The sequence below is a fragment of the Bombus affinis genome, chromosome 13 (genome assembly GCF_024516045.1).
Source record: "Bombus affinis isolate iyBomAffi1 chromosome 13, iyBomAffi1.2, whole genome shotgun sequence".
Classification (NCBI taxonomy): Eukaryota; Metazoa; Arthropoda; class Insecta; order Hymenoptera; family Apidae; genus Bombus; species Bombus affinis.
Genome location: NC_066356.1, coordinates 10647087 through 10666246, shown reverse-complemented (window position 1 = coordinate 10666246; position 19160 = coordinate 10647087). Strand labels below are relative to the sequence as shown.

General features: G+C 29.3%; 6 protein-coding genes across 14 annotated transcripts; 3 read left to right on the top strand and 3 right to left on the bottom strand.

Moving 5' to 3' along the window:
- Nucleotides 1-52: 52 nt before the first annotated feature.
- LOC126923126 (uncharacterized) lies at nucleotides 53-3615 on the bottom strand. 3 transcript variants are annotated; one of them, XM_050736263.1, is made up of 9 exons: nucleotides 3485-3591; nucleotides 3262-3310; nucleotides 2154-3177; nucleotides 1915-2067; nucleotides 1708-1843; nucleotides 1502-1629; nucleotides 948-1247; nucleotides 374-622; nucleotides 53-233 (listed from the first exon to the last, which is right to left on the bottom strand). In XM_050736263.1, exons 3-9 carry the CDS (start codon nucleotides 2380-2382, stop codon nucleotides 112-114), a joined length of 1317 nt encoding a protein of 438 aa, XP_050592220.1. In that variant the 5' UTR covers nucleotides 2383-3177; nucleotides 3262-3310; nucleotides 3485-3591; the 3' UTR covers nucleotides 53-111. The 3 variants fall into 3 exon arrangements, with proteins under 3 accessions (XP_050592220.1, XP_050592219.1, XP_050592221.1); XM_050736262.1 differs by having other exon boundaries at nucleotides 2154-3417; nucleotides 3485-3615; XM_050736264.1 differs by lacking the exon at nucleotides 3485-3591 and having other exon boundaries at nucleotides 374-619; nucleotides 2154-3362.
- Nucleotides 3616-3843: 228 nt separating this feature from the next.
- Nucleotides 3844-6959, top strand: LOC126923120 (deformed epidermal autoregulatory factor 1). Its single transcript, XM_050736248.1, has 4 exons — nucleotides 3844-4110; nucleotides 4482-4973; nucleotides 5052-5513; nucleotides 5602-6959. Exons 1-4 carry the CDS (start codon nucleotides 3844-3846, stop codon nucleotides 5800-5802), a joined length of 1422 nt encoding a protein of 473 aa, XP_050592205.1. The 3' UTR covers nucleotides 5803-6959.
- LOC126923119 (U3 small nucleolar RNA-associated protein 18 homolog) lies at nucleotides 6413-9603 on the bottom strand. Its single transcript, XM_050736247.1, has 8 exons — nucleotides 9455-9603; nucleotides 8958-9215; nucleotides 8673-8876; nucleotides 8401-8554; nucleotides 8152-8337; nucleotides 7883-8074; nucleotides 7639-7807; nucleotides 6413-7551 (listed from the first exon to the last, which is right to left on the bottom strand). The coding sequence occupies exons 2-8, from the start codon at nucleotides 9107-9109 to the stop codon at nucleotides 7088-7090; spliced, it is 1521 nt and encodes a 506-aa protein (XP_050592204.1). The 5' UTR covers nucleotides 9110-9215; nucleotides 9455-9603; the 3' UTR covers nucleotides 6413-7087.
- LOC126923118 (sperm-associated antigen 6-like) lies at nucleotides 9519-17418 on the bottom strand. 6 transcript variants are annotated; one of them, XM_050736243.1, is made up of 10 exons: nucleotides 17271-17418; nucleotides 16419-16603; nucleotides 16084-16294; nucleotides 15829-16007; nucleotides 15585-15758; nucleotides 15372-15524; nucleotides 15151-15300; nucleotides 14927-15085; nucleotides 10745-10890; nucleotides 9519-9793 (listed from the first exon to the last, which is right to left on the bottom strand). In XM_050736243.1, the coding sequence occupies exons 2-10, from the start codon at nucleotides 16461-16463 to the stop codon at nucleotides 9646-9648; spliced, it is 1365 nt and encodes a 454-aa protein (XP_050592200.1). In that variant the 5' UTR covers nucleotides 16464-16603; nucleotides 17271-17418; the 3' UTR covers nucleotides 9519-9645. The 6 variants fall into 6 exon arrangements, with proteins under 6 accessions (XP_050592200.1, XP_050592201.1, XP_050592198.1 ...); XM_050736244.1 differs by having other exon boundaries at nucleotides 16419-16552; nucleotides 17271-17406; XM_050736241.1 differs by having other exon boundaries at nucleotides 16419-16532; nucleotides 17271-17367.
- Nucleotides 9835-13603, top strand: LOC126923158 (uncharacterized). Its single transcript, XM_050736330.1, has 3 exons — nucleotides 9835-10303; nucleotides 11696-12649; nucleotides 13432-13603. Exons 2-3 carry the CDS (start codon nucleotides 12437-12439, stop codon nucleotides 13519-13521), a joined length of 303 nt encoding a protein of 100 aa, XP_050592287.1. The 5' UTR covers nucleotides 9835-10303; nucleotides 11696-12436; the 3' UTR covers nucleotides 13522-13603.
- Nucleotides 17146-18715, top strand: LOC126923136 (uncharacterized). Of its 2 annotated transcripts, XM_050736283.1 has the most exons (6): nucleotides 17146-17440; nucleotides 17610-17754; nucleotides 17826-17990; nucleotides 18063-18197; nucleotides 18278-18412; nucleotides 18577-18715. In XM_050736283.1, exons 1-6 carry the CDS (start codon nucleotides 17160-17162, stop codon nucleotides 18658-18660), a joined length of 945 nt encoding a protein of 314 aa, XP_050592240.1. In that variant the 5' UTR covers nucleotides 17146-17159; the 3' UTR covers nucleotides 18661-18715. The 2 variants fall into 2 exon arrangements, with proteins under 2 accessions (XP_050592240.1, XP_050592241.1); XM_050736284.1 differs by lacking the exon at nucleotides 17826-17990.
- The last annotated feature ends 445 nt before the right edge of the window (nucleotides 18716-19160 follow it).

The window sequence follows — 19160 nt, the reverse complement described above, 5'->3', positions numbered from 1 at the left end:
TGTCTTAATAATTATACCTTCGGATTCCTTAAAATCTCATCAACTTTTCAGCTATTTTTAAACAGCATATATTTTCGAACCTAGTAGGTTGATTTCATTTACATTTTATTTTCATTTTAATTTTGTTGTGCAAAGTTGTTGTATATAATTCAGACAAAATCCTCTGTTCCCGACATCGTTTGGCGCTTCAACGCTATCCGTGTGGAAAATTAGTCTAAATGGTTTCACTGTACCTGATAATCAAGATACGTTTGTGAAACAAACATTGTTTCTAACCCTTGTACAAGTAACCATAGTATGTATATTATCAGAAGGCAGAAATTAGTACTGGATATTATTAGGAAGTATTCGATGAAATATCAGGAACACTTACTAATAACAGAAGACGCATTCAAATTTTGATTTTCCGCGTTAAATGTTCCACCGCATATCCGATCGATACAAGTCATCATGGAGGTTGGTAATCTACCTGTGTTAGACGCACACGGAATCGTTAACCAATCGGTTTGACATGCTGCTCCTGTCATTGATGCTATTTGCATTGCTTGCGTATTTCCAGTTAACGTAAATCCATTACTACGTGCCATTCTTGCCATAGTGGCACCATCATTTGCCACTACTGCTTCATCGTGTCATAAAATATTAAAGCGTAATTATTGAGTTGCTATAAATACAATTCATATATCGCACAATACATATTTCGAAAGTGACAAAATTGAAACAAGTTTTCCAGGAAAAGCGAAAAACTGTTTGAAAGCCTATCTCGCTATATTATTATATCTTAAGCTTATATGTCCAACTATATTAAGCTGAAAAAAAATTATCTTTTAGATTTTAAACTTTCATGATGATCAGAAGATATATATGTGGTTCTTTTGAAATACATGTGCGATATGTTCACATAAATATATGTATTCGTTCTTCGTTCTTCTTCATTCGCGTATTACCATCTTTATCATCAACAGGGCATGCCATATATTGAATACCACAAAAGTTCCTTTCCATTCGAATGCAAATACTGTAATCTTGATTCGACAGTTGCAATCCGGTGTTAGGGTCGTAATTGAACGATTTTATTTGGCCCGATATTCCTGTGAAATATTGCAAACACCCTTCCTCGGCTCTGTATATAGTATTGCAACGTATTTGAGAGACTCGTACTTTCCAAGATCGAGCAAAAGAATTTCCGCTTGTAACAAATGTCAACGTAACAGGATTCGTTTGTCCAAGACCAGCATCGACGTATACTATATAAAAACGATGGTTACTACGTAAATGAAATATTGTAAATAGATTAATGGGCTTTATTTTTCAGAAAATCAAGCATAAAAACTTGTATCACGGTGGTCTAAAATATTCAGAATATTAATACTCGTTATAGCAAATAAAACAAATCTTTGTCTAAATCCTGTTCTTTCAATAATGTTCATAAAAATATTTTTCATAAATATTTGCAGTCTAATCAGAAAATTCATAACGTAATGACAAAGTGGTCACATACTATGATTTCCAACATTATTTCCACATATAGTAGGTACCGGATTACCCCCAGAAACGATAAATTGATCATAGATACACTGATGGTTAGTCGTTTCCGGACCTCTTATATTAAACTGCAAGAAATCCAATCTAGAAAAGACACATTACTCGTCAATGAAATTCGATTCTATGAAATAAAGCACCACATTTGAGATGAAAGTAGCCCACCTAAATTGACATACGGTTGGATGCGACTTAACGAGCGTTAATTGACAAGATATAGTACCATCAAACGTTGATGGATAATTCGGATTAACGAAATAAGTATTATTGTTACTGGTTGTCTCGCCGCAAGATACAGTCACTGAACCGGTATAAGAAAGAAAAATTGTTAAAACTGCTTAACGAAAAAAAAAAAAAGAAAATATAACGTACCAATGCAGCAAACTCCGTAACCATTTGCGCAAACTCCACTGGATACACCACCACGTTTCGAGCATTCCGAAGCTGCGATACAGGTACCATTTTCACCATTTAATCCGACGCAAACATTATTGTCAAATTTTACCAATGTAAATAATGGGAAAACTAGAAATAAGAAACGAAACAGATTATTCTAGCAAATTAAGAAAATGTACTGCTGCTCATAAGTACATGGTAGTCTTTATACTTACGTCGTTTTTCTCTACCGCGCTGACTTGGTGCGCTATTTTGAAAATTAGTCGACTGTAATTTACCTTTTAGAGAGTTTAGAGGGTCCCGTTTAAGCGATAACGATTCGTTGACGCGATTAATATTTGGTTGCCAAAGATGTCGAAAGCTTTTAAGAGAACTCCACGTGTCAATATTTATGCACAACACGACAGAGTATAATAGTAACGTAGCGATACAGTATCTATGCATTATTAAACAAATACGCCTTTGACGTAATAATTTAAAAAATATAACTGTAGAAAAGAAATTGTTTATATAATTTTAATACTTATAAATATGAATAGAATCTAAAATTTGTAAATTTATATAATTTCAGAAATAATATAAAAGAGGATAACGTTGACGTAAATTGTTCAAAAAATGTCAAAGGTCCAATGAGACGTGTGTTCTGTAACGATTGCTCTTCGACTAACAGAAACGAAGGACTGGAAAACTGGTATATTTAAGTAAAAATGTATATACACGGTCTGAATGCTACATAGTTTAATTAAAGGAAGCGTTAAGATCATTGTTGAACGTTGATCTTTAAGCAGATTGAGAGAAAGTCAAGATACCTTACAAATGACAAATCTCTAACGTCTATCTATTGTGTTTGCCTCTTGGGTCGAGACACAGTATTTACTTTCACGGCTTTAATTCAACAAATTTAAACGTTCTTTCCCTTCACTGTAAACGTTACTTTAAACGTTTAAACCTCTATTGTCATTTTTACCTGTAGATACGATACGGTACGTTTAAGGTATCTATTCTCACGTTTTCTATAAAGCGGTACGTGCTTTGATAAATGGTGAGCGAGAAAGCGAACTTTCTATGTGATTTTCCAAGTACTTGTTACCATGATCTATATATTCCGAGCTATGCTTGGCATACAAGATAATAATGGTCAATATTCTTATACGTGTTTACGTAATGTATTATTACATATAATTAACATAGTCAATTTTTCGTTCAAATTAAGATGGCATACGATGTAATCATCAACATCTGGATGTAAAATAATCAATATATTAATCAAATCAGTCTTTTAACGTATCAAAAGAATCGTTTCTAATCTTTTTATTCACTTACCTATTATTATATATTATTATCTTACGAATTTATTTTAAATCAATAATACCTGTGATAATACAAACTCATAGAAATTGGTTAGAAAAATTATTGTGTTTAAAAATGAGTTTTACACAATACAAATCCAAACACATTCTCGCACATATTCCAATAAATCTAAACAGTCATATTCTAATTTACTTTACCATATCATGAAAATTACTATGATAAATTAAATACATACATTTAAGGAGAAGAATTCGTCAATTAAAATCTTCAAAATTAATCGAGTAGAATTTAAAACGAGCGCTCAAAATATGTAAAGATGGCACTCGATATCGGAGATTCATATATGCATCTATAATATATGCAAAGAGAACAAAGATTCTGCTGAGAGGTGGAAGAAAATAATAATAGTATGGTCACTGAAGGACCGATTCGTTGAATGACAGTTTCAATTTAGATTCGATTGTGGTTAGTTTGGAAACGTGTCGAGTAAACTCGAAATTGTGATCGCGAGTAATCGCAGGTACCGAAAGATCGTGGCGCTGTGTTGAGCGTGCGCTGACGCCATAGTGTGTGCGAGAGGCGAGAACAGCCGAAATGGAGGAGAGTCAAACATCGGAAAGTGTCGCCGTGCTACCGGACATGTCCGAACCGTTGACGAGCGAAACCGAGGATGCGTCTGCCCTAAAGGTCGAGCACGAGGAGCATACCGTCGCCGTGACGGCGAGCGTCACTCCGGTACCGGGAGTTCCTGGTGTTCCAGGAGTCGGTGTACCGGTTTCTTTACCCGTTGGTTCTATCATTGGTGTAGCGAATTCGACCAACGGCACGACCTTCAACGTCATCACATCAGACCAACTACAGGTTGGTTATCGAAGCAATTGAGTGTTTGTTAAACTTGTCTTCAATACAATTTTGATACAGAACTGGCTTTTTGACGATTCATTCACTTTCTCGTTAAAGAATTATTGAAAAATAAGGTGGGGTTTTACTCTTCTTATACACATGTAAGCCAGAACTACTTACATGCATAGTGTACACAACATTAACTCCTATAATGCGCCTGTTCATACGTTGTACAAAATACTGGACGCATGTCTTTTCTACCATTACCCGACACGATTATGATTTTATATACATATGACGTTAATGGAATCTGTATATCTTATTTTAAATTATATATCTAATTATATATCTAATATATATATATATATATGTTTCATTTCTTTTTCTAGTTGCCCGGATCAGGTCAGTTTAAGCAGATGCTATGTGTAGATAATGGTTTCATTTGTGAACCACGGCATGACAAGGACACGGATTCTTTACGTTGGAATGGTGAATTAAAAGCAACACATATAGTAATCCAAAATAGTACAGAAGAGCCAGAATCAGAACAGATTCATGTCTCTACTGCTAATACTCAACCAATATGCAGTTGGTCAGAATCCGCTAATTTAGCAGTATTACCTGTTAGATGTAAAAATACAAATGCTGAGTTGCATAAAAGTAGATTTGGATCTGGGGGAAGAGGAAGATGTATCAAACTTGGGCAAGACTGGTACACACCAAGTGAATTTGAAGCATACTGTGGGAGGGCATCCAGTAAAGATTGGAAACGCAGTATTAGATTTGGTGGTAGAAGTTTGCAAACATTAATTGATGAGCAAATTTTAAAGCCACATGCTACTTCTTGCACCTGTGCAGCATGTTGCGATGATGACAGTGCAGTTAGTATACTATGTTGCCTTATAATTAATATGTAATTGCAATTTATCCAGTGATCATGTAATGTTTGTTTATTTCAGACAGGTCCTGTAAGATTGTTTACACCATACAAACGTAGAAGAAGGGCTAGAGATACGTCTGATGGAGAAACACCATCGCGCAAACTTAAAAGTGATACTTCGCGCGATGGTAGTAATAATGACGAAAGCGATAGTGAAGTTGTAGTACCTGATAAAGAAGTATGGCCTCAATTTGTTTCAACAGATGGTTTAGTTGTACAACAGCCGCAAGATCAAGATACCGTTGTTCAAAATGTACATCAAACGGAAAATGGACAAAGCGACGATATATTTAAAAAGCTCGACGAAATGTCCAATAAAATGTTAAAGCTGGCTTATGAATTTAGGCGTACATTAGAGGAAGCTAAGGAAGTAAACAGACAACAAAGAAGAGAGCAGGCTCTAGTGGCGCAATTAGGTGGTAGAGGGGATGTTATTGAAACTGTTGGTTTACAACCAGCATCGGATACTCATAACAAAAAGGTAAGGAATATTGCTTGAGTATAATCAAGTGTATTCTATCTATATACATATCTTTTACAAGCTTTTCATAATACTTATCTATTTCTAGTGTGCCAACTGTAACAGAGAAGCATTTGCAGAATGTTCGTTATGTAGGCGAACGCCTTATTGCTCTACATTTTGTCAACGTAAAGATTGGGCGGGTCATCAAGTGGAATGTGTAAGAGGTGCTGCAGAAACTGTAATGCTTATAGTTGAAAGTAGTAGTGGAGATACTAGTGCACTTGCTACGACTCCTGGGGACCAATAGCTAGTGTTCCTCACACCTATTCACCAAAGTAACATAGGAACTGAACAAACTAACTTAGAAACTTCGAAATTGAGAGAAGAGACGAAGACTTTAAAAAAATCTGTTTAATGACTAATGAGTCAAGAAGTTTTGTATATATAGTAGTAAATATTTTATATATATACAAGAGTTAAATTGTAACGATATTATTAAGTAAATAAGTAAATTTACACTAAAGTTGAGATTTTTTAAAATCAAAATTCAAAATTATGCTATATATATGAATGAAAGATAGTAAATCAAATAATTGTAAAAATAAACAACAACATGCACGTATATACATATGTACACTACTACATATTTTGAACGTACACGGATACACGCGCACGCATTTATGCGTATGTTGTATCACGCATGATAAAATATACTTTTATGAATCATTTTTTTTTTTTTTTTTTTTTTTTTACATAAATTTATATCATTGACCAAAGGAGGTAATTACGCTTTTATGGATATTATTTATACACACTGTCTCCTTTTTCTTCTGTTTATAGGTATTATTTTGAACTCCTTCTCCAACCTTTTTTTGTTAGTACAAATTTAATATTATGAGGACATTATAAAAATGATATTTAGAATGAAGGCTAGCTTCTATTTTATGAATATATCGAGTCATACATTTATATCATCTCTCGCACATATTTACACTTCAAATCGATGTTGTCGATCGTATAAACTCGCAATCATAATGGGTTTCATGTAGTTACAATAGTATCATATCATTTTTTCACTTGAAATAGCAGAAAAAATATTAATGTATATCTACATATATATACCTAGTATGCAAATTATAACCGTGATGACACAAAAAGTCTAACAAACATCACTAAACAGGAAACACGGTATCAAATGTATTATATAGCTATTATTTTTAATATATGATTTTCTAATCAAATTCATAACGAATATCATTTACTACAGTTTTTTGTAAGCCATATTATTACCGTCATGATTCATAGCATTATTATTATTATTATTATTGTCACTATTAATGCTGTTAATTAATTATAATAGGACGATCATAACAAGTATTTTGTTAAGTAAAACATGAAGGTTAATTTTGTTTACATACAAAGTGAACAGAAAAAAAATAAATATTGTTTTCATCAATTATTAAATGTCTGTCTTATTCTTATATGCTTTGATACATTATATTTTATTCAATTATAAATATTATTAACTTAGGTCGAACTTAGTTATAAAAAACTTTTTAATAATATGACGTGATTTGCAAAATGACAATTATCTAATAATTTCCATAGTGTTTCAATCTATATAAAAAAGCACTAAATGATCTGTTGGAAATTGCTATATAACCGCTACCTGGTGAAAAATCGATAGCTTCGGGTATTAACAAATTTGTTTGAAATGTAGGAAAATTTGAAAAAACGGTGAACGATGGTAAATGCATCATTCTAAACGCATTATGTTTTTTATCTGAAGCCATTGCCAAAATTTCAGAATAAGCATTAAATTTTAAACTGGTAACCGACGTGACAAAATTGAGAACAACTTTTAGTGGAACAGGATTTCGATTTTGTAACACTGCCTTGGTATCATACAAATTAACTACACCTTCTTTACTACCTGTTGCTAAAAATTGACTATTTGGAGACATTGCAATAGAAGCACAGGATAAACATCCATCATCTATAGCTCGATGAATGCATACACGGCTATTTAGATCCCAAATGTACATTTCGTTGCTGTCTTTAATTATTCAGAAAGAAATAAAAATTCACATTAAACAGAGAATATATAAAATTGAATAAACAATGATAAATACAAAAAACTTACCACCATGTGTAATCAATGTATTACTATCTGGCGTAAAGGCTAATGCTCTACATCTTGCATTCATTTTCAACATACTGATAAGTTCCTTCGATGAACTTGTTAATAAGAAAATTTCTCCTGCTCGCCCACAAACTGCTAATAATTTTCCATCTGGAGATACTTCATATTTCTAAATAATTTATAAAAATCTCATTATATATAATAATTTAGATTATTATAAAAAAATAGTTATAATTTTTCAAACCTGCATATTAGTAAGTCCATGCGGTAACAACATTCTATATGTTTTTCCACTTATTAAGTTATAAGAATGACAATGTGCATAATATTGAGAACCAATCAATACTTCTGTACCATCTTTCAGAAATTTTGCTGTACTAATAGGAAATTTCTTATACTGCATTGTGTGCAATTTATTATTTTCAATTCCATCTACCTATAATTATATCATATTTTGATAAATTCTCTATTTGAAAATATAGGTACAAGTACAATTAGATTTTGTATAATTACTTGAAAAAGAGATAAAATTCCAGATGTACCAGCAACCAAGGCTACTGTAGAAGATGGATGAAATTCAACACTTGACACAATGGGCCCTTCGGTATGTGTTTCTTTATTAATTGGTTTCAATGCTTTTATGTCAATTATACTCTTTGGCAAATTTTTTACTTTAGGTTTTTCCAAATGGCAACTATGCTAAAAAAATATAATACACATTTAGGAATATTAGTCACTGAAATGGTAAAATGACTTTAGTACCTTTAATATTTCATTATCTAAATCATCAATTTCTTCGTTGATCTTTTCAATCTTAGCCCATTTTGGGTTGCCCACAATCTGTTTATATCTGTTACACAAGTAATCTTTACGTGACTCTTGTGGCACATTGTCGGCTAGTTTGTGAATTGGTCGACTAATAAAAAGAATAAACCATTTGATTAGTTTTCGAATAATACATATTATCTAAAAACAATATTTTTCCCTTATCAATAAACAACATATTTTGCTTTCATTAAATTTGGTATACATACTTATGTTGAACATCATCTTCATCAATCCATGCCGCCTCGGTATGTTCTTCAGAAATATCAGTTTGCACAATCAAATCATTACTTACATTAACATTATCATTTATAGAAATATTATTTTCATTAATATTCGATTTAACAATATCCTCATCGTTTGATAAATCGTTTATGATGTTAGTTGGATTACCAAACACGATTGTTTCTAACCTATATACAAATAATGTGATAAATTGTGTTTCTTAAACAACTTAATTACTTAGACTTTTTATATTATCGTAATAATCGTACCTGGCCTCTTCCTTTGCATCATATTCATTTTTGCGTTTCCTTTTCAGAGGTTTAGTGTACTTTTGTTTATACAATATTTTTGAAGGAATACTTTTCTTGTTTAACATTTTAGTCGGTACTAAATTCTTACGATTCAATTTGTTTTTCTCCATGATGTATTGACCGACTATTATGATTTACTTAATACAATTTGTAACACGTTCAAATAATCAAATATTATGTATTTTTAACATAACTTTCTCACGTGTTCCTTCTCTTCTACAATCATTAAAATACTAAACATATATACTCCCTACATAAATTCACTTCTACGAAATATTTTAAATAAATTAAAAAATTCTTCTGAAATTATAGATATTAAAAACAACGAGTATATTTAATTATATCGGCTAGATCTTTATACATTTCAACGATTTTGTAATTCTATTGAATATTTTGTACTAGGCGTTTGATAACTAGTGACTAATGAAATATATTTCGTTGATTATGTACACTACCCGTGTATAAAAGATGCTGCAAACTGTTTTTTAATTTAAAAAATACTTTTAAAAATATAAGAAATTATAACTTTTTGAAAAAGATTTATTTGGCAATATTTCTTAAATAACTATCTTCATTTCCTTTTAACTAATGCACATAATACATGATTAGAGAATATACTGATTCCACAATCGGGATAAATCAAACTTTAACCTTCTTCATTGAAAGATGATAGCGAAGATTTAGAATCAATATCAGAAGATAAGTGTTCTTCCATTGCAAATAGGGAAGGACATTTCGGTTGATACTGTTCTACAGCTTCCAAAAGACTGTTTGGATATCCAGGAGAGTAATATCTAAAATCAAAAGGACCAAGAATTCATAATATAAAAGAAAAGGGAGGAAAAAGAATTTATTCTAATGGCAACTCGCATAATAAATTAATGCTTATTAAACATATAAATGATATTCATTCATTTGTAACTTATTTGTAAATTAATAAGATCCAAAAATACAAACTATAGTGAAAACGAAAGTAAATTAAAAAATATATGTACAAAGTTGACTTAACACTGAATCGAGTTACTGATAATAAATATAAAATGCTATCAGTTGTTCTATAGTGATTATAGAAATTATTGAGTTCATGTAATATTATTGATCCATTAAAATCCAAGTTTATATTTTTCCAATGCAATCAGCTGTGACAACATGGCGGTCATGCCGTATATTACTTGTCCGATTTAAATTAAGACACGCGATCCAGAAACGGAGCTGCAGTTATTTGCATTCACTGCTCGTGTAAACGGCTGTAAGAAGACTGTATTATTTTCATTAACAAGAACTCGTGTTTCCGAATTCTCTCAGTAAGTAAATCATTACTAGGGTTATGTCAAAAGCAACTAGTGTTATTTTTGATAATTGTCTACTCCTATCATTATCTTTACATCCATATGCTTCTCTGCGTGCATCAGTATTTTAGTTATCTTGATGGAGAACATAATTCAATTTTAAATGTCAAGAAATGACAATAATTCTTTCAAATGAAATGATGTTTTGAACTATCATATTACATCTTACTGAAATAGCATTATGACTTAAAAATTATAAGGCATAGTCTTCTCTAGCAATATTGTAGTTATTATAAATTATTGTTTAACGTATCATGTTCATGAGAGAAACATCAATTTCAAAAATATGCGATACTAATCTTATGTTAAAGATATCAAATATATAATTCGTACCCTTAAAATTATTTTATTTTTAATTGAAATAATCTCTAAAAGCGATATGAAATAAAACACAACCTGACAATTTCATCTGGAAAACAGCAATTTATAATTTGTATATATTCCAAAAGTGTTGAACCAGGATCTGCTTGAATTTCTTGTACTTTCTTTAAACCACCGGATGTTACAAATAATCTTCTTGCCCTGGGATCATGAGGCAAAATCTATATAAAAATAACAAATAATTCAAAAATGCAACTTGAAATAATTGAAATGCTTTAAACATTATCATTTATAAGTGATCTCATTAACTATGTGCATGAATGGATAGAATGAAAGACATTATTAGCTATCAGTTTGCATGTTGCAATATACCTAAGAATAAAACTCCTGAGACCTGACCTACAGTTTAAATACAGTTATCTAAAGTAAACTTAATTTCTTAAATGTTTTAATCCACAACAAATTAAAATAATTAAAAATATCTCTTTTAGTAAATGATACCACGTTTACGATTTTATAAAAAAAAAAAATATATATATATATACATGTAATATTGTATCAAAATTTATTATAAAATATCCGAAATCTAAAAAACGTTCTTTGCAATATGCAATAGAAGTTATTTCTTATAACATCTTATGTGATTTATAATGCTTAGATTATAAAAATTACAAATTATAATATGAAATCGATCTTTGTATGAAATTCTGTCTTTTCGCATATTTGTAATAGTATTTGATAATTTATTCAATAACATGTTACGATTTCTACCATAATACATATTACAAGCATCGTATGCAACATATTTGTAGGCGAAGCAAAATCTGTCCACATTTTCCACCTTCCTACGTCGCCAAAAATATCTTATTTACGAAAACAAAATTCCAGAACAAAGTCGTGGGATAACGTGTTTGTCACAGACCTGTTGATAAATTAAAAATTTCTATTATCGTTTAAGTGAATTTTTTATCACTATAAACATTATTACTGTTCATAATATGGTATGAATAATTAAATATTTTTCAGCTGATTCAGTGTGGCGCCAAAGATCGGTCGCTAAGGGAACGGAAGGAACTTGAGGACCGTTTTTTTGATAATTACTTCAAAGTTGCTGTTTATCTTTTTTTATTATAAAATACAATTTTTTAATAAAATTTAATCTAAAGCAATCTCCACATATTAAAAACAAAAGTCTCTGAATTTTTTAAATATTTTAGAATAATTTATTATAAAAAATAAAAAAGATATATGTAACAGCATGTAAAAGAAAGATTGAAACACCAAGTAGAAAGTAATGCCCAAAATACAACGATCTTAATACAATAGTTGAGAAAGAAATTTAATGAAGTGTCAAAGATAAAAATCAAGGTTGAAGATTATTGTAAGATTTAATGTATTGTAGTTAAAAGATAACGAGACAAGACAGATGCCTTAAAGTTCAAACATATAAGAACATAAGTGATAAAAGGAGATGACATCATTGTATACAAAAATTAATTTGTACTGTGTACTAAGCAGTACTGTTTGTAAAATTACTGGCAAATATTTCTAATATGATTAACACAAAAGTCTGTCATTTATAAGAAGTTAACTTGTCATAAAATCGTGCAGTGCAATCACAGAAGTTCTACAGATCACATAAAATGTATACCTTGTATAGTTTCGATAGTAGAGGACTTTGAAGTACATGTGTTGAATATTGTAGAACGTGGATATAAGTAACTCTGATTTTACATTAAATAAGAAAGTGAGAAATTAATAATAGACATGATAAACAATCAACATTGTGTTATTCTTAATTCTGGAGAGACCAATAATTATCACCAACCGGTCTCTGCAAAACCTTCTGTTGTTTCTGTATCAAGTATTGATTCTGATGTAAGTGACAGAAGAGATGTACGTGAAGAACTTTATGCTGGGATCTTTAGAAGACACAGGAAGACCATACTTGTGTTAGGCAGTTTTCTCAAAATGTTAAGGGTGAATAGAAATATGAACAATTATGCTAGTATTAAACCTAATGATGATAATGACGAATAAAAGAATAATTTTATTGCATAAATGGAGTAGAAGACCAAGTTTAATTTTTTATACTGAAAATAATTAAATTGATATTGTTATTGCTTTGTAAAAAGATCAAATGTACTTTAATTATCACACCTCTATTAAGATTAATATAATTTAATTGCTTAAACAGATTTTTACATTTAGTAATTATTTCTCCTAAAAAGAGGCTTACCTTACATAAGGTATTATCTTGATAAATTACATGCAGCTGTCATATATTATGTTTGAATCTGTTTGTCATGATAACTATATAGATCATAAATTTGTGCTTACTAACGTAATTTTGTATACTTTATGACTAAAAGGGCATAAATCTATCTGAATAGCTTTATCAATAAATTTTATCAGTAAATTTGAAAAGTCACATATAACTTAAAAAATATGAAAATTATAGCACAAATTATCATCCAACACACTTTTTACAAAGCAAAACTTTTTAATTAAAATATAAAATATTTTACATCACACACATATTTAATACAATATCTATAATATTGTTACATATTACTTTATTTTCATAGTTTTACTTCTCCCAATAAAAAATTGATTTCTTTCCCTCATATTATAAGATAAATTATTTAAGTAATTCAACTATTAAGGTACAAAAGCAATTAAACATTTTATTTACATTTGAAATATTTTTAATCTAATTGTCATGGAATAACGTAATTTTGTCTTTTTTTCTCATTTTTCAGAAGTACTTGGATAGATTGCATGCTCTGAACCGAATATATGCCTTAATTGCTTTACATTTTGATATTGTCATACAACAAAAGTTTTGGTGAAATCATAAAATTCTAATTATTGTAACATGCCTGTTTATATGTACTTCAAGTTAATTTAAATAGATATTTTCAAGACTTAAAATTTATGAGGCTTTATAAAAATTTATCGTAGTTTATATTTTTTTGAAACTCTTTTCCATTGTTTGTTTTAATGTGTATCCTACTTTTTTCAACATTTAGCAAAATAAATTTCCTTAAGATGTTTCAATAAAGAAAAAGAAAGGATGAAGAAGAATATGTGATGCAAATAAAAAATTAGCAAAATACCGATAGTGAAGTGAAAGTACTACTGCCGATCATATATGTTACATTTCTTTACCTATGTTTGTACATAAGAAATCGGTAATACAGTATGAATGAGAATTAATAGTAGCCAACTTTTTCGAGATGCAAATTTAATAACAATTTTTTGTTACTTATATATCTACAATTTTTATATTACTGGTCTCTTTATATCAAATACTGCCATTAGAAGATACATACAAGTATATGATATAACAAATGCAAGTAGTATAGCTTAACAAAAAAGTATGTTTAAATATCTAAAATTGCAATTACAATTTTTATATAAGAAGCACTTAACAATTCGATCGTTCTGGTACTTCAGCCGAACCATTTATTGTCGTAAGACTGAGAAATGTGCTTTTTCAGAATATAATATGTGCCATAATATTTATAGACAAACATTAAAAATAAAAATAATTAGGATGGTCTTATGCCATTGTCAATTTCTTCACTTTCTATCAATCAAATATCAGATAAATGCAATGACATACAGCATATCGGAACTGTTACTTTTTAATAGAAATATGTGACATCTCATACCATGTTAAGAGATCAAAGTCAAGTTATACCTTATGCAATTTTGGAATAGTAAAAATATATATAAGCAAAACAGATAATGAAAATATTAAAGATTACATTATACAAGGTCGGAATAATATCATAAAATGACAATTTTTATTGTTAGATTGCTATTTATGGGATAATAGTTTGTATGTGATAAAAATGAACCACTACAACTGCTTAACTAATTTTTCAATAAAGCAATTTCAAATAACTTAATAATGGTCCATGTGTATATAATATATACATATATATGTTTATTATGTAATTAAATAAAAGAAATAAAATTATTATTAAATAATAATTTTATGTGATAATATATATAAACTTTACCATTTAGGTGGATTTTATCATATACTGATGATTTATATAATTTATCTCATTGTATGCATATGGTGAATAATAAAACAGATGTTTTGCTTTAATTGAAGATTATAAATAAAAGTACTATTTCAATTATTGTACTATTATGTTTTACAACTTTTATGTCCTGTGTACAATTTGTAGAAATTATGTATAAAGTAAAAAGTTATATAAAACAAGATATTGTGTTCCTCACCTTGCTAAATTGTCCAAGTACATATTTTAAAATATTAGGTGGTGAATCATGCAGCAAAGATTCCAAAGCTTCAATATACATACATTTTTGTAGTATTTGTTTCAATGCTGTATTACATTTTGCTTTGAGATCTTCTGAGCTATTTGGATTATTGTACAGCTGAAAATAAAGTATAAAATAATAATAACGAAGAACAACGTGGTATAAGAAAATCTGTAACATACCTGTAATAACTTTGGAAGAATGTTTGCGACTGCAACTGCTTTTGCATGTTCCGATGTATGCTTTCCAATTTGCCCAATTGCCCATACAGTGACAGCAAGTGTATGGTCGTCATTTTCTTCATATAATATAGTAGATAGGTGAACAATTCCCTATAACAAATATTTGCTCTCAAATATTTTGGCTATGGAAATATTGTGACAAGTATATTGAAATATCACACTTTGGATCCTATGACTGCAATAGCTAACTGATCTAAGTGTCCAGCAATATATCCAATTGCCATTATTGCTGGCAATCTGACAGTTAATTTTGAGGTACTAATTAATTCAACAAGTGCACCAATACCACCAATATTCACTATAAGTTGGGCCAACTAAAGAAAAATATAATTATAGCAAATAATGTTGCAAATAAGTTGGTTTGATTTCTTTACCTCTAATGTATGTTTACAAATTTCTCTGGTTAACATTGCAGCAGCTTTAACAACACATTCATCAGGATGTGCCATGTGTACAAGAACATCAGGAAAAATTTCAGCTTCGATAATAGATTCTGCTAGGTGTACAGAGTGTTTTGCTATACTGCTTAATGCCAAGAGAACTTGACGCTGTGTACATTATTAATAAGTGGAATATTATATTACAAAATCATACTGTACATATAGTATATTATGTTACCTTTAACTTAGTATCAGGATTAGATAATGCCTTTGCAAGAAAAGGAATGGCTCCTGCATCAACCACAGTTTCTGCAAGATCAATATTATGTTTGCTTATATCGAATAAAGCAGAGGCACTAATTTGTTTTAAACATAATTCAGGTTCTTGTAAGGCCAAGACTAAAAGCGGAACAGCTCCTATAAATAACATGATTGATATACAAGTTAATAAAATGTAGATAACTAATAGAGTATATTAATAGAGTATATGTACCTGCATCAACTATGGCTTGAGCCAAAGTCTTATTATGCCTAGCAATGTATCCTAATGCCCAAGCAGTAGCTTCCTTAACACCAGAATCAAAATCTTCTAAACAAATTATTATAGTATCCAATCCATTACTCTGAATCACCATAGATGCCAATTCTGGGGAATGTCTAGCAATTGCACGTAAAACAAATAGGGCTGCTTTTTTATAAAATTTCTATAACAAATATGCTTCAATATGTCTTCATTATTTATGTATTATATTTTAATATATAATAAATTCTACTAAAACAAAAAGAAAGAAATACAGTTTTCTACATCTAAAATGCTTACATTCATACATTTTGTTTATCAATATTCTTCAATAATTGAGGTAAAATACCCATTCTTACAACAGCTTGTGCCAATTTAATACTATTATTTGCAAGTTTTCCTAATGCAACTGCAGCTGTATGCTGAATAGATGGTACAGGATCTGTTAATAAAGGGCATAAGAGATCCAAAACCCCCGCAGCTTCTAAACAATCTATAGTGTTTGGTTTTGAAGCAAAATCAGCAATGGATTGAACAAAGAATAGACGAGCCTTTTGGTACTGATCAAAGACTATAAAGACATAATAATTAGTATTAACATTCCTTGGCAAGCTAATTATTATAAAAAATTATTCATGTGCAGAAGATATATAAAAATGAAGACTTCTATATGTGCATGTGCCCTTACATTAATTATATTATAGAAGACCGCCACATTTTTATTAAAAATATTAAAAGTATTTCAAACATTGTACCTTGTAAAATTGAACGTGCTGTCATTTTTGTTTATTATAAATTTTTAAATGTACATGCGATGTTAATACTTTCAATACGTTTTTATATCATTTGACTTTACGAAACTGTCATATGTTTGAAAACGAAAAGCTACCGCCTTCTGCATACTATATAGTATAGTGACTCGAGAAAACAAATGTTTGATCGAATAGAATATAGACGCAGAAATTATCAATCAAAATATAGTAATAGAAGGATATAGCGATAGTAATAAAATACAATATCTTTTATGTAATAATTATTCATATCGGAAGATGACTGAAGAATTATTATCTAAAGAAAAAGAATTTCATCAGTTGAATAAAGAACTTGAGCAGAAAGCAAGTAATTTGATAGCAAAAATAGATTCTGTTGTTAACACTTACAATAACGGATGCTCGAACCTTAATTCGAGGAAACATCGCGTAAATGCGACGAAAGAAAAAACAGCTTATTTAAATGGTATAACAATACAAAATGAAGATAATTTTCAGATTTTGGTTAAACGAAATTCATCTTTACCTCATATTTTCGATCAATCCGTTGCTTTAAAGCCGTAAGTATGGAAGAAATGCAATTATTTATATTTATATGTTAAAAAATGATCTCATAACAAATATATTTTAGTTTTAACAAACTATTGAATAAAATTTTTAATTATTTTGTAATATATTTAAAATTAAACATCTGAATAATAAATGATTTCAATATTATTTATATATTAGAAAAATAGAATCACAGAAAGATAATGAGGATGAAGTTTTTAAGCAAAAGAACCTGGCAAATAAAACTGTTCTTAATTTCTTAAAAGCTAAGGTAGATATATTACAGGATGAGCTACAAACAATGCGAACTGAATATAGAAAACAGGTACCTAGAATTCATGTGTGCATGGAAGCATTTATTTGATTAATCCTTACACAACTATGTTGTATGTTCAGTGTGATATTTGCAAGAATTTGGAATCTGAAAATAATAAGATTGAAATTAAGTTAAAAGCTGAAATAGAGTCATTAAAAGAAACAATTACAAAATTAGAGAACACTAACAAGGAGTTGCACTGTCAATCACAAGCATTAAATACAGAAAATTCAATCTTAAAAAAAGTATGCATTACACTCACTCTGTTCTTTTCCATAACAATTGTTTTTTTTATTCATACAAAATATTTTTAACAGGACTTAGATAGACTTCAAAAGCAAGTAAAGATAACAAATCAACAGTCTAATAGTTGCTTGATGAGATTAAATAGATCTTTGGAAAATAATGATAAACTTAAGAATGCATTGAAATATTCTGAAGTAGAAGAAAAGGTGCAACTTATACAAATATATAATATTAGATAAGAAACTTGTATCATTTAGCATTTTTATCTTATTTAATATTTTTACAGGAATTGAAGACTCAAATTAGGAAGCTAGAAGAAGATAGAAAATTAACAGCTAGTCACTTGGGAAAGCAACTTTCAGAATTAATACAAGTGTTTAAAAAACAAATGTTAATTGTAGATAACTTAAAGAAGCAAAATGTATGTATATATTTTATCTCTATTATATAAAATTATATATAAAAACTGAAACATTTGATATATATGTACTTTAATCTATCTTTTTAATCGATGTATGTATGTAATTGATATGTATATATACGTATGTATATGTATGTATGCATATAAAAACAAACACACACAAGGCATGCTTACTGGCAGTTGGACAACTAAAATTAACAAAAGAAGATTTCTCAAGATTATTGGATCAGAAACCTGAAAATTTATGATATATTGTATATAAAACATTTATTAAATGACTACTGCAATTCATACATTGCAAAAGATGGAATAACTTCATTTCATAGCCATACATTTTATACAATTTTATATTACATGATATAATCCTTAATAATATTTTTTATGAAAATCTGTGCTCTTTAATACATTACCTGTCATACATGAAATTTGAAAGTTTTGTGATCTAAGCTTTATGATTCACCTCAACATCTCTTTTTTTGTTTTTATTTACCTTATATCTGGGACATTTTTAGCATTTTTAGCATATACATAATAAATAAGTTATATCTAAAATATTAATAGAATTTTGAATACAAAATGTCAGAATGAAGTATGTAAAGTATAAACATTAGTCTAATTATGGAAATCATATTTTTTTATATTCGTTTAATATTTTCAAAAAGTAATGTCATTTAGAATTACAAAGAGATACAAAACTAATTTCCATTATAACCGAGATGAATTTATTTTATTCAAAACAATTTTCAAT